This window comes from Manis pentadactyla, chromosome 3 (genome assembly GCF_030020395.1).
Source record: "Manis pentadactyla isolate mManPen7 chromosome 3, mManPen7.hap1, whole genome shotgun sequence".
Lineage (NCBI taxonomy): Eukaryota > Metazoa > Chordata > Mammalia > Pholidota > Manidae > Manis > Manis pentadactyla.
Genome location: NC_080021.1, coordinates 104961509 through 104976448, shown reverse-complemented (window position 1 = coordinate 104976448; position 14940 = coordinate 104961509). Strand labels below are relative to the sequence as shown.

At 37.8% G+C, this 14940-nt stretch overlaps 1 protein-coding gene across 5 annotated transcripts in view; it reads right to left on the bottom strand.

Annotated features, from left to right (window-relative positions):
- The window catches only part of NSUN6 (NOP2/Sun RNA methyltransferase 6), a 63450-nt gene that overhangs the window by 22962 nt on the left and 25548 nt on the right, over positions 1 to 14940 (bottom strand). For all 5 annotated transcript variants that reach the window (XR_008996372.1, XM_036881163.2, XM_036881172.2 and 2 more), the window contains 2 exons: positions 13088 to 13169; positions 11502 to 11621 (listed from right to left, as the gene is read on the bottom strand). Coding sequence is in view for 4 of the 5 variants with exons in the window: in XM_036881163.2 (XP_036737058.1) it covers positions 11502 to 11621; positions 13088 to 13169 (202 nt within the window). In the remaining variant the exon portion in view is untranslated. The remainder of the gene's footprint in view (positions 1 to 11501; positions 11622 to 13087; positions 13170 to 14940) is intronic.

Below are 14940 nucleotides of genomic sequence, written 5' to 3'. Positions count from 1 at the left end.
ACAAAACCTGTGTGCCAGATGGCTTCACTGCTGAATTTTATCAAACATTTAGTGAAGACCTAATACCCATCCTCTTTAGTTTTCCAAAGAGTAGAAGAAGAGGGAATACTTCCAAACTCATTCTAAGAGGCCAGCATCACCTGCATCACTCTAATACCAAAACCAGGCAAAGACACCACAAAAAAAGAAAATTACAGACCAGTATCCCTGATGAACATAGATGCAAAAATACTCAACAAAATATTAGCAAACCGATTCAAAAATACATCAAAAAGATCATCCATCGTGATCAAGTTGGATTTATTCCAGGGATGTAAGGATGGTACAACATTCGAAAATCCATCAACATCATCCACCACATCAACAAAAAGAAGGATAAAAACAATATGATCATCTCCATAGATGCTGAAAAAGCATTTGACAAAATCCAACATCCATCCATGATAAAAACTCTCAACAAAATGGGTATAGAGGGCAAGTACCTCAACATAATAAAGGCCATATATGACAAACACACAGCCAAGATTATACTTAACAGCAATAAGCTGAAAGCCTTTCCTTTAAGATTGGGAGCAAGACATGGATGCCCACTCTCCCCACTTTTATTCAACATAGTTCTGGAGGTCCTAGGCATGGCAATCAGACAACACAAAGAAATAAAAGGCATACAGATTGGCAAGGAAGAAGTCAAACTGTCCCTGTTTGCAGATGACATGATATTATACATAAAAAACCCTAAAGAATCCACTCCAAAACTACTAGAACTAATATCTAAATTCAGCAAAGTTACAGGATACAAAATTAATACACAGAAATCTGTGGCATTCCTATACATTAGCAATGAACTAGCAGAGAGAGAAATCAGGAAAACAATTCCATTCACAATTACATCAAAAAGAATAAAATACCTAGGAATAAACCTAACCAAGGAAGTGAAAGACCTATACTCTGAAAACTACAAGACACTCATGAGAGAAATTAGATCCACTAAATGGCAACACATCCCTTGCTCATGGATAGGAAGAACTAATATTGTCAAAATGGCCATCCTGCCTTAAGCAATCTACAGATTCAATGCAATTCCTATCAAAATACCAACAGCATTCTTCAACAAATTGGAGAAAATCATTCTATAATTCATACGGAACCACAAAAGACCTCAAATAGCCAAAGCAATTCTGGGAAGGAAGAATAAAGCTGGGGGGCTTATGCTCCCCAACTTCAAGCTCTACTACAAAGCCACAGTAATCAGGACAATTTGGTACTGGCACAAGAACATACCCATAGAACAACAGAACAGACTAGAGAGCCCTGATATAAACTCAACCATATATGGTCAATTAACATATGATAAAGGAGCCATGGACATACAATGGGGAAATGACAGCCTCTTCGACAGCTGGTGTTGGCAAAACTGGACAGCTACTTGCAAGAGAATGAAACTGTATTATTGTTTAACCCCATACACAAAAGTAAACTTGAAATGGATTAAAGACTTGAATGTAAGTCATGAAACTATAAAACTCTTAGAAGACAACATAGGCAAAAATCTTCTGAATTTAAGCATGAGCAACTTCTTCCTGAATGCATCTCCTTGAGCAAGGGAAACAAAAACAAAAATGAACTCATGGGGCTACATCAAACTAAAAAGTTTTGTACGGCAAAGGACACCATCAGGAGAACAAAAAGGCATCCTACAGTATGGGAGAATATATTTGTAAATGACATATCCAACAAGGGGTTAACATCCAAAATATATAAAGAACTTACACACATCACACCCAAAAAGCAAATAACCTGATTAACAAATGGGCAGAGGATATGAGGAGACAGTTCTCCAAGGAAGAAATTCAGATGGCCAACAGACACATGAAAAGATGCTCCACATCACTAATCATCAGGAAAATGCAAATTAAAACCACAATGAGATATCACCTCACACCCTAAGGATGGCCAGCATCAAAAAGACTAAGAACAACAAATGCTGGTGAGGATGCGGAGAAAGGGGAACTCTCCTACACTGCTGGTGGGAATGCAAGCTAGTTCAACCACTGTGGAAAGCAATATGGAGGTTCCTCAAAAAACTAAAAATAGAAATACCATTTGACTCGGGAATCCCACTCCTTGGAATTTACCCAAAGAATACAACTTCTCAGATTCAAAAAGACATATGCACCCCTATTTTTATCATAGCACTTTTTATAATAGCCAAAATATGGAAGCAACCTAAGTGTCCATCAGTAGATGAATGGATAAAGAAGAGGTGGTACATACACACAATGGAATACTATTCAGCCATAAGAAAGAAACAAATCCTACCATTTGCAACAACATGGATGGAGCTGGAGGACATTATGCTCAGTGAAATAAGCCAGGCAGAGAAAGACAAATGCCAAATGATTTCCCTCATTTGTGGAGTATAACAATGAAGCAAAACTGAAGGAACAAAATAGCAGCGGACTCAGAGACTCCAAGAATGAACTGGTGGTTATCAAAGGGGAGGGGTGGGGGGGGCGGATGGGAGGGAGGGAGAAGGGGATTGAGGGGTATTATGTTTAGTACACATGGTGTTGGGGATCACGGGGAGAACACTGTAGCACAGAGAAGGCACATAGTGGATCTGTGGCATCTTACTACGCTGATGGACAGTGACTGCATTGGGGTATGGGTGGGGACTTGATAATACGGGTAAATGTAGTAACCAAAACCTTCATAAGAGTGTATATCAATAATACCTTAGTAAAAAATTAGAAAAAAAAAAAACCTAATTGCCCTACAGCAGGGAAACTGCAGGGACTCTCTCTGGGACCAGAGGAGTTGATGCATGCCTATGTTTATACTACCCCTGGTCACTCCTGGTGTGAGGAGGAGCAGGGTAGGCACCATTGCTTACATTCCCCCACCCCTCCCAAACACACTGTTAGCGCTAACAGGAGCAGGGTGAGTACCACTGATTATACTCCCCCTTCACACTGTTATGGCAGATGGGAAAATGGTGAGCTATGTTGTTTACATTACCCTTGCACCTTGCTAGTGCAGAAAGGAACAGGGTGAGTGTCATTGTCCATATTCCCCATGCACACTGTGTGGACAAGAGCACAGGCTAAATAAACAAACCAGCTCCAAATGTGATGGGGCACAGCCTCTCGGCTTCCACCCACATCCAAACACACCTGTCAGAGATCCAGCAGCCCCACCAAGGTGGTATTACCACAATGATCATTAAGATTTACCTTGCACATACCCCTTCCACCCTTGAAAGCCTTATTTGTATGGCTCAAGCCAGGTGCCAATCAGGGACACTCCTGAAGTGCACCATCTACCCCAAGCAACAACAGTAACTTGGCCCTGGCAGGCACCCACTCAGGAAACCCCTGGGAAGCGCTGCTCCATTCCCATTAACCCCAGTGAAACCAAGCCCACTGTCCACAAGAGATCCCTGGACTGTGCGCCATGACACCTGTTCCCCTACCAGCACAGCCCTGCCTGGCAACCACAAAGAAGAACCCAGTCCAACCCTGGGAGGCCCAATACTAGGGTATGCCTGCCACACACTCTCACTTGGTCTCCAGCCAACCAAAACCACCAGGCACAGCAGCCCACCCAGGGGAAGTTCTTACAAACGATAACTCTTCAAGACTGGAGCGGTAGCCCTTTCTGCTAACACATAGACTCAAAAACAGAGAATCAAACAAAATGAGAAGACAGAGGAATATGCTTGAAAAAAAAAGAACATGACAAACTTCAGAGAAAGAACTAAGCAATCCATTGGATAACGAGTTGAAACTAATGATTATAAAGATGCTCACCATGCTTAAATAATGGAGGAACTCAGTGAGAACCTCTACAAAGAGAGAAAATATACAACACAACTAATCACAGATGGGGAATACAATAAATGAAATGAAAAATACCCTAGAGGGAATCAACAGCAGACTAGAGACTGCAGAAATACGATCACTGGTTTAGAAGACAGAGTAATGGAAAGCACTCAATCTGAATAACAAAAAGAAAAAAGAAGAAAAAGAAATGAGGATGGGTTAAGAGAGCTCTCAGACAACATCAAATGTCCTAATACTCACATTATAGGAGTTTGAGAAGAAGAGAGAAAGAGGTGGAAAGCTTATTTGAAGAAATAATACCAAAAAAGTGTAACAAATGGCTTGGGAAGGAAACAGACATCCAAATCTAGGAATCACAGAGAGCCCCAAAAAAGAAGAACCCAAAAGAGGTCCACACCAAGATATATCATAATTAAAATGTCAGAGATCAAAGAAGACTAAGAGAGAATTTTAAAAGCAGATAGAGAAAATCAATGAGATATATACATGGAAACTCCATAAAGCTATCAGCTAATTTTTCAACAGAAACTCTTCAGGCCAGAAGGAAGTGGCGTGACGCATTGATTGCTGAAGGAGAAAGACGTATAACCAAGAATAATTTATCCAGCAAGGATATCATTCAAAATTGAAGGACAGATACAGAGATTCTCAGATAAATTCAGGTTAAAGGAGTTCACCACGAATAAACCAGCCTTAGAAGAAATGTTAGAGGGACTTCCTTAAAAGGAAAAGGAAAGGCTGTAACTGAAAGCAAGAAAATTATGAAAAAAAAAATGTCACTGCTAAGAGCAAACAGCAAAAGTAAGTAGACCAATCAGATAAAAGCCAGTAGGAATGTTAAAAGACAAAAGAAGTAAAATCAACTAATCTAAAATTAGTGAAGGGAATCATTAAATGGTATTAAAGATACCATATACACAAAATGTGGAAGAGAGGGAGTTAAAAATGTAGTTTTGTTAGAATGAATTCAAATTCAAGTGACTACCAAGTTTCACACAGACAGCTATATTTGTAAAACATCACATATAAACTACATGGTAAGCACAATCCAAAAACCTAAAATAAAGCGAATGGAATCCAACCATAACACTAAAAAAGTTATCACACACAAGGGAAGACAGCAACAGAGGAAGAAAAGACAAGAGAAAAACAACAAAACAAAGAGAAAATGTTTAACAAAGTGGCAATTAAGTACATACCTATCAATAATCACCTTAAATATAACTGGTCTAAATGCTCCAATTGAACACAAGATGACTGTAAGAAAGGAGAAAAAACCATCAAGATGCTGCCTCTAAGAGATGCATCTCAGACTTAATGACACACACAGACTGAAACTGAATGGCTGGGGAAAGGTATCATCTGCAAACAATGAAAAAAAAAGGCTGGAGTAGCAGTACTTACATTAGACAAAACAGATTTGAAAACAAAAACTCTAGCAAGAGACAAAAAAGGACATTATATAATTAAGGGCTCATCCAGCAGGAAGATATAGCAATTGTAAATGTATATGCACCCAAGAGAGGGAAATTATGTAGTTATTCTAAATACATAGTTATACATGTAGAAAAACTATGTAGTTATTCTAACTACACAGAATAAATATTAACATACTTTAAGAGAGAAACTGATGATGATAATAGCAGGAAACTTTAACATGCCACTTACACCAATGGATAGATCATCCAGACATAAAGTCAGTAAGGAAACAATAGCTTTGAACACTACATGAGAGCAAATGGAACTAATATGTATATATATAGATGTACTTGGAATATTACATCGAAAAATAGCAGAATACTCATTTCCCAAGTGCACATGGAACAGTCTCCAGTATAGATTACACATTAGTCCACACAAGTCTTAATAAATTTAGGAAGACTGAAATCATACCAAGCACCTTTTCTGACCACAATGTTATGAAACTGCAAATCAATTACAAGAAAAAAACACCAATACAAGGAGGCTAAACAGCATGCTTCCAAACAACCAAAGGGTCAATGAACAAATTAAAGAGGAAATCAAAAAATACTTGGAGAATAATGAAAATAGAATCAGAACAATGCAAATTTTAGGGGATGCAGCAAAAGTACTTCTAAGAGGGAGGTTATTATTATTATTATAGGCTTAGCTCAAGAAACAAGAAAATGTCAAATAATCAACCCTACATCTAAAGGAACTAGGAAAAGAAGAACAAAGTCCAAAGTTAGCAGAAGGAAGGAAATAGTAAACAGCAGAGCAGAAGTAAGTGAAATAGAGATTTTAAAAAACAAGACAAAGGATCATTGAAACTAAGAGCTAGTTATTTGAAAAGATAAACAAAATTAATAAACCTTTAGGTAGACCCATCAAGAAGAAAAAAGAGATAAAAATTAATATTCTAGCAAATTGGACACCCTAGAAGGAATGGATAAATGCCTACAAATATGCCATCTCTAAACACTGCACGAGGAAGAAACAGAAAATCTGAAAAAGCGTAATACCTATCCTTCTTAAATATTCCAAGAACTAGAAGAGGAGCAAATACTATCAAACTCATTCTACAAAACCAGCATTACTCTAATGGAAAAATTGACAAAGACACTACAAAAAAGGAAAACTATAGACCAATATTCTTGATGAACATAGATCCAAAAACCCTCAACAAAATATTAGCAAAACAAATTCAAAACTATATCAAAAGGATCATCCATCATGAATGACCAAGTGGGGTTTATTCCAGGGATACAAGGATGGTACAATATTCATGAATCAACCATTGTGATATACCACAATAACAAAAGGAGGGATAAACACCACATCTTAATAGATACCAAAAAAGCATTTGACAAAATTCAACATCCATTCATAAAAAAAACTCAACAATATGGGTATAGAGGGAACATTATCTCAACATGATAAAGACCATGCTAAGATCATACTCAATGGTGAAAAGCTGAAAGCTTTTCCTCTGAGATCAAGAAAAAGACAATGATGTCCACTCTCACCACTTTTACTCAACACAGTATCACATGTCCTAGCCACTGCACTCAGACAAGAGACAAAAGGCATCCAAATTAGTAAGGAAAAAGTAAAACTGTCACTATTTGCAGATGACAGGAATTTTATGACAATTTACACAGAAAATCCTAAAGACTCCACCAAAAAACTATAAGAACTAACAGCTGGATTCAGCAAAATAGGATACAAAATTAATACACAGAAATCTGCTGCATTCCTATACACTAACAATGAACACACAGAAAATCAGGAGAACAATTCCATTTACAATTGCATCCAAAAGAATAAAGTACCTATGAATAAACCTAACCAAGGAAGTGAAAGACTTGTACTCTGAAAACTATAAGCACTGATGAAAGAAATGAACAAAGAGACAAATAAAATAAAATCTATCCCATGCTTATGGTTAGGAAGAATTAATGTTGTCAAAATGGCCATCCCACCCAAAGGAATTTACAGATTCAATGCAATCCCTAACAAAATACCAACAACATTTTTCAATGAACTAGAGCAAATAATGCTAAAATTCATATGGAACCAGAAAAGACCCCAAATAGCCAAAGCAATCCTGAGAAAGAACAAAGCTGGGGGATTATGCTCCCTGACTTCAAGCTATACTACAAAGCTACCATGATTAAACAGTAATGGTACTGGCACAAGAACAGACCCATAGATACAAGGCTCAATGGAATAGAATAGAGAGAGGCGGAGCCAAGATGGCGGCGTGAGTAGGACAGTGGGAATCTCTTCCCAAAAACATATATTTTTGAAAATACAACAAATACAACTATCCCTAAAAGAGAGACCAGAAGACACAGCACAACAGCCAGACTACATCCACACCTGCGAGAACCCAGCGCCTCATGAAAGGGGTAAGATAGAAGCCACAGCCTGGCGGGACCCAAGGCCCCTCATCGCAGCTCCCGGCGGGAGAAGAGGAGTTGGAGCAGGGAGGGAGAGAGAGCCCAGGACTGCTAAACATCCAGCCCTAGCCATCCACACCAGAGCGCAGACACACAGTGCATGCGTGGGGTGCTGGAAACTAGGGAAGCAGGACAGTAAGACCTGTGAGCGGGTCCCGCAGCCGGTGCCCCTGGGACAAAGAAAAGCGAGTGCTTTTTGAAAGTCTTAAAGGTACAGGGACCCCACAACTGGACGGAAGCATCCCGGGTCACAGTCCAGCAGCTGGAAATTCCAGGGAACTCCGGGCACACTAACCCCCTGGGCAACCCTCACGGAGGTAAACAGCCAAACAGCGCCTCCGGGGCCCCACCATAGCAGAGTAGCAGCCTGAGGCTGGCCACACCCACAGCAAGGGAGCTTCCTCCATACTGGCCGGGCAAGATACAGAGACCCAGTCTACACGCAATTGCCCAACACAAGCCACTAGGGGTCACAGTTGTCCCCGTAAAGAAAGGCCAGGAGCAAGTGGAAAGGGTCTTGGCTCTCCCAACTGACAGACGAGTCAATAGCATACCACTGCACCTATCAACATGAAAAGGCAAAAAAATTTGATCCAGACAAGACTAACCCAGACAGCTTCAACATCTTCTACATCTTCCCCTGAGAAGGAACCTGGGGAGATAGATTTAACCAATCTTCCTGAAAAAGAATTCAAAACAAAAGTCATAACCATGCTGATGGACGTGCAGAGAAATATGCAAGAACTAAGGAGGGAGAATACAGAAATAAAACAATCTCTGGAAGGACTTCAAAGCAGAATGGACGAGATGCAAGAGACCATTAATGGACTAGAAAACAGAGAACAGGAACGCAGAGAAGCTGATGCAAAGAGAGATAAAAGGATCTCCAGGAATGAAAGAATATTAAGAGAACTGTGTGACCAATCGAAACAGAACAATATCCGCATTATAGGGGTACCAGAAGAAGAAGAGAGAGAAAATGGATAGAAAGTGTCTTTGAAGAAATTATTGCTGAAAACTTCCCCAAACTAGGGGAGGAAATGGCCTCTCAGACCACAGAGGTACACAGAACACCCACGACAAGGGATCCAAGGAGGGCAACACCAAGACACATAATAATTAAAATGGAATCGAATAGAGAGCCCAAAAATAAACCTAAGCATATGTGTATGGTCAATTAATATGTAATAACAGAAGCAAGAATATACAATGGAAAAAAGACAGTCTCTTCAATAAACAGTGGTAGGAAAACTGGACAGCTACATTCAAGTGAATGAATATGGATCACTGTGCTATACAAGAATAAACTCAAAATGGATTAAAGACCTAAACATAGACCTGAAACCATAAAAGTATTAAACGAAAACATAGGCAGGAATCTACTTAACATCAGCATTAGTAATTTTTTTTTTTCTGAATATCTCTCCCCTGGCAAGGGAAGCAAAAGCAGAAGTAAGTGAGACTACATCAAACTAAAAAGCTTCTGCACAGAAATGGGAACCATGAACAAAGTGCAAAGGCGACCTATTGTATGAGAATATGTATTTATAAATGATATATCTGATAAGGGGCTAACAGCCAAAATACATGAAGAACTCATACAACATTAAAAAAAATCCAATTAACAAATGGGCAGAAGACCTAACTAGACATTTTTCTAAAGAAGACATACAAATGGCCAGCATGAAAAGATACTCAATATCCTCATGATGAGGTAATGCAAATCAAGACTACAATGAGATATCACCTCACACCAGTCAGAACGAATAGTATCAACAAGGTAAGAAATAACAAGTGTTGGTGAGGCTGTTGAGACAAGGGAACCTTCCCACACTACTAGTAGGACTGCAAATCAGTGTGGCCACTAAGAAAAGCAGTATGGAGGTTTCTTAAAATACTAAAAATTGAAATACCATATGACCTAGCAGTTCAACTTCTGGCAGTTTACCCAAAGAAAACTGACTTGGAAAGTTGTATGTCCTCCCATTTTCACTGCTGCATTATTTACAATAGCCAAGATATGGAAGCAACCTAAATGTCTATTGATAGAAAAATGGATAAAGAAGATATGGCATATATATATATATACACACACACAATGGAATTTTACTCAGCCATAAAAACTAAAATCTTGCCACTTGCAACAAAATGTATGGACCTAGAGGGTCCATGCTAACTGAAATAAGTCAGACAGAGAAAGACAAAACCATGATTTCACTTATATGTGGAATCTAAAAAAAATGAACAAAACAGAAATAGACTCATAAACACAAAGAAGAGAATGGTGGTTGCCATGCAGGAGAAGGGTGGGGAGGTGAGTGAAATAGTTGAAGGGAATAAAGAGGCACAAAATTCCAATTACGGTAAAAATTAGTCACAAAGATAGCAGTATAGCATAGGAACATAGTCAATAATGCAGTATCTTTGTATGTTGACAGACAGTAATATCACTTACTAGGGTGAGCAGTTGGTAATGTATATAATTATCAAGTCCCTATGCTGTAAACCCCAAACCAATGTAACACTGTTTATTAACTATACTTCAATAAAAGAAAAAAACTATAAACACTTGTTTCCTCCAGCTAAAACATTCTTCCACCTCCACACTGCTCATCACCTTTAGGTATTTCCTCAAATACCATCTTCATGATAAGGATCTCCCTTACCACCCTACTTACCCTGCAAACTCACTCTCCCTCCCCTCCATGCTTCTAGTTCCCCAAACCCTGCGTTACTTTTCCCTACAGTCTTTATCACAGCCATATATATCAGATATTTAATTCACATACTGTTTATTATCTGTCTCCTCTTGCTGGTATGTAAGCTCCATGAAGATGGCAATTTTCTTCACTGTGGTTTATATAGCTGTATCCCCAGTACTTGGCACTTAAGTGTATACTAACTGTTCAGTCAACTAATCAATAAATTAAAGTCCAATTCCAAATGAAGGAAGCTATTGTAGGTAAAGATACCAACATATTTATTTTAGGAACCATTTAGTTTAATGGAATTTGAAACAAATAGGAAAAACAGCATCAACTGGGTATACCCTTCTTAAGTTGAAGAATCTTAGTTGAAGTACAGAATGGTTATAGGCAACAATGAGGTTTGAACACAGATAAAACTAGCCCATAATAAAAGAAAATACATTGGGGCAAATATGCATATGGAGGTAAAAGCAGTAAAATCTTAGCTAAAGTCATCCAAGAGTATATTCTGCGACAATGAAGCAGGCCTTATAATTAAGGCAGTTCTAAGGTTTTTATGAAGCAAAAGAAGAACACACACATAATACGATCAGTATGTGTTTGCATTTGTGTGTATATGTACTTATCATACATATAGATATATGTCAACAATGTGTATTTTGCACTTTAATGATGTACTGTGAAATTAATTTTTAATGGCAGAATTTATTTTAGTTGTTTAAAAGTGGTATAATTAAGAACATGAAAAAATTTCTGACATGTTTCAGTTAAACTTAATTTTTGAGGGAAGAATTCTATAAATGTAATAGGAAATGTGGGATTCAAGTTGTTAAAATAGTCTTAACAAATAATGACTGTCTACTGAACTTTATATGTGATAAATGCCATCACTGAACAATTTTCACTTTGGCTAAATTTGAAACAAAGATTATAAATGCCTGAATAGTGTTTCATGTTACATGTAGTTCCACCTTCATAACTGAAGTACGTAATAAGCTGAGAGTAGTTTGCTGTGATGACAGTCTCACCTGATCATGCATTAATGCCGCAATGTGTGTGGTTTTGCCTCCAGGTGCCGCACACAAATCTAAAATCTTCTCACCAGGTTGAGGATCCAGAACATGAGTTACCACAGCAGATGGCAAATTCTATGATGAAAAAAAAAATCATAAATTATTCTATATCTTTTTAAATTTTAGAATCAGGGACTGTAAAGAGACCTTTAGTGGTAATCCAATACAGCATCCTCTGCTGAGCACATTTCTTTGTAAATATCCTTGTGTCAGGAGATTCAGTTCCTGAGAGTATCTCATGGTCTCATAGTACATTCAGACACATGTATGAACACCCATGAAACATTTCCCAGATCACCTCAGCAAAAAAAGCATAGTTATTTTGCAATTCAATGGTTCTCAATATTTTGGAGGCCAGAGATTTTTTAGAAATGAGAAAGCTCTGGATCTTTTCCCCAGAATATGTACAGAATTTTGCAATTTCAGAAGCTTCACCATCTGAATAAAGGCAAGGCAAGAGGCATTTAAAAAAAAAGTATGACTTTCCCCAAGGATTTTTCTAGCAGATATACAATCCCACCTATTCTGAAACATCTGTAATCTCACAGAATGGACAAAGGCTACTGGCTGCCAAACTCTTGTGCTTACTAAATATTTCTTTAGGGTAGAAGTTCTTTAGCCAGTCACCCTATGAACTACATCTTTACTAGTTAACCAGTTGCTGAAAATCATTCAAGTATCAGTTTTCTTAAGTTATAAGCCAGTTCAGGCTTGCAATAATATATTCAAAGCACCTAGCACAACACCAAACAACAAAAAGGAAAGAAAAAGGGCTGGCTGGCCAGTATAGATTACTGAAGAAGAATCTGTATAATTATATATATTAGGTTATGTATCCTATATGTTACATCATCATAATGTGGAATTAGATAACAATAGACATTAATAAGTTCTTCTATTTGTTCACACCAGAAATAATCTCTGGAATTATAAAATGTCTTTTAATTTAACAGTGGGCAGAGTAGAAGGCAAGCAGCATCTGCACTTAGGTTATAGTTCAGATTACTATGATATGACCTTGTTCAGGAACCCTGAGAGATCTAAACTTTGGTATCTTCATGTTATATTGGGAATAATGATAATACCACCACCTAACCAGCAGATTATAACAAATCGAATGAGTTAATGTACATGAAAGTATATAATAAACTGGAAAGGCTAAACAAATTACTTGTTATAGACCACAGTAATTGATAACCAAGGACAAAAATGTTAGCAGTAAACCATCTGAATCTTACTCAAAATTACAATGGACCCTATATGTCTATCAAATGCATGCATTATTTGGGGATTAATATTCTGAGTTGGAAAACAATAAATACATTACAATCTATTTAAGTGCTCTTGGGCAAACAAGGACAGAAAAAGTAGTTAAAAACCTGTTGCAAAAGAGTGCTCAAAAAGTTGTTTCGTACTGGTTAAGCAAAGGTAGGATCAGAAAACAGGCCATAAAAAATAAGTTCAAAAAAAAAACAAAAACAAAAAACCTCAATTTCCTGTAACTATCTGAAGGTTTCAATGTCACTTTTACAAATACTTACCTGTAAAAATAAGTAGCTGGGCAGTACATTGTCAAATGAAGGGCTGAGATATACTGGTTCTGTCATTTTTATGCCTATACCTCTGAAAAATAGGAAATTGAATATTAGTGTGTATAAATTACAGTTTATGCAAACTCCATTTCTAAGAACATATCCAAGTAGCATGTCAAACATAAGATGTTCTGTCTTTTTAAAACCCCTCTTACTCAACACCAAAATACAGAGTATTCCTGTAGATTGTTTCTGACTTTTTTCCCTATAATAGGAGGCCATCAGAAGAATTAGAGGATAAATTACATAAATTTTTCATCTAGGCAAAAATGAGTTTTTTAGAGATGTGAACAGACTGAGAAGTAGAGAACACTGAGTCTTTATTTACTGACTCATTCTAATCTTTCTGATAACAGATTCATGATCATTGCTAATAGCCTTTCAATTCAATAAAATTTTATAAATGCTTCAGTCTGTAAGGCACTATGCTAGGTATTTGTATGAAAAATAGAAATATACTAAAGAACGATGCTGATGCTAAGCAATGACAAACTTGCTACACTGCTCTTCCCTCATCTCTTTGAAGAATAATTGCCCTGAACTCACACAATCCTCAAGATAATCTCCTTTGTCCCATTTTAGAAAGGACCAGAGCAGGAGGCGCCAGGACCCATGATAGCAGGGTACACAGTGATTCACTGAGACAAACATCGCAATCTGAGAGAAGCTCTGAAAAACCTCATCAAAGGGGAGAGAGAGCATACAAATGCTATTAGAGAAAGCCAAGTATGGCCTAGTGTCTCTGGCCACACCACAGGGAGTAAGAAAAGGAGGAAACCAACAGTGTTCAAGCCTTAGAGGAACACATAAAAAGTGCAGTCTAATCATAAAGGCAAAGATAAGAATCAGGATTTAAACCAGGCCCAAGAGTACAAACAAAGAAAAGTCTAAGTAGAGAGAACCAGAAGAGAGTCCTCAGACACAGTACGCACACAAGTTCATAGCTTATGAGTTGACTGTGGCAGACAAGCATCTACTCAGATGGTCTCCACACTACTTGATGTAGGCAAATGGGCTAATTTTACTCACTACACTACTGACATAAAATACGTGGGGTTTTTTTTCTCAGAACAACCAATTCTCCAACTGTCCAGATATACCAAAAGAGTGTCCTACAATTCTATTCAATTCTAACACTACTTGGGGTTATTGTCAGATCCCAAAGGTTCAAGGACTGGGCCCAACAAGACTGGCCCATACCAGATGCAAGCTCAACCTGGATTAAAATCATAAACATAAGGCCTGAAGCCATAAAACCACTACCTCACCAGTTCCAATTCTGGGTATTTATCCAAAGGAAATGGAAGCACTAATTGGAAAAGACAAATGCATTCCTATGCTTATTGCGGCATTATTTACAACAGCCATGATATGGAATCAACCTAAGTGTCCATCAATAGATGACTGGATAAAGAAGATGTGGTACATACACACAACAGAGTATTACTCAGTCATAAAACAGAATGAAATTCTGCCATTTGCAACAACATGGAAGGACCTACAGGGTATTATGCTAAGTGAAATAAAATAAATCAGAAAGACAAATATCATATGATTTCACTCATATGTGGAACCTAAATAACAAAACAAATGAACAGAACAAAACAAAACAGACTAATTGGAAGAGAGAACTGGTGGCTGCCAGAAGAGAAAGGGATGGTGGGAAGGGATGAAAGATGTGAAGGGGGTTAAGGAGTATACACTTCCAGTTTAAAATAAATAACTCATGGGGACATAATGTACAACATAGAGAATATGGTCAATAATATTGTAACAAGTCTGTATGGTGACAGGTGGTAACT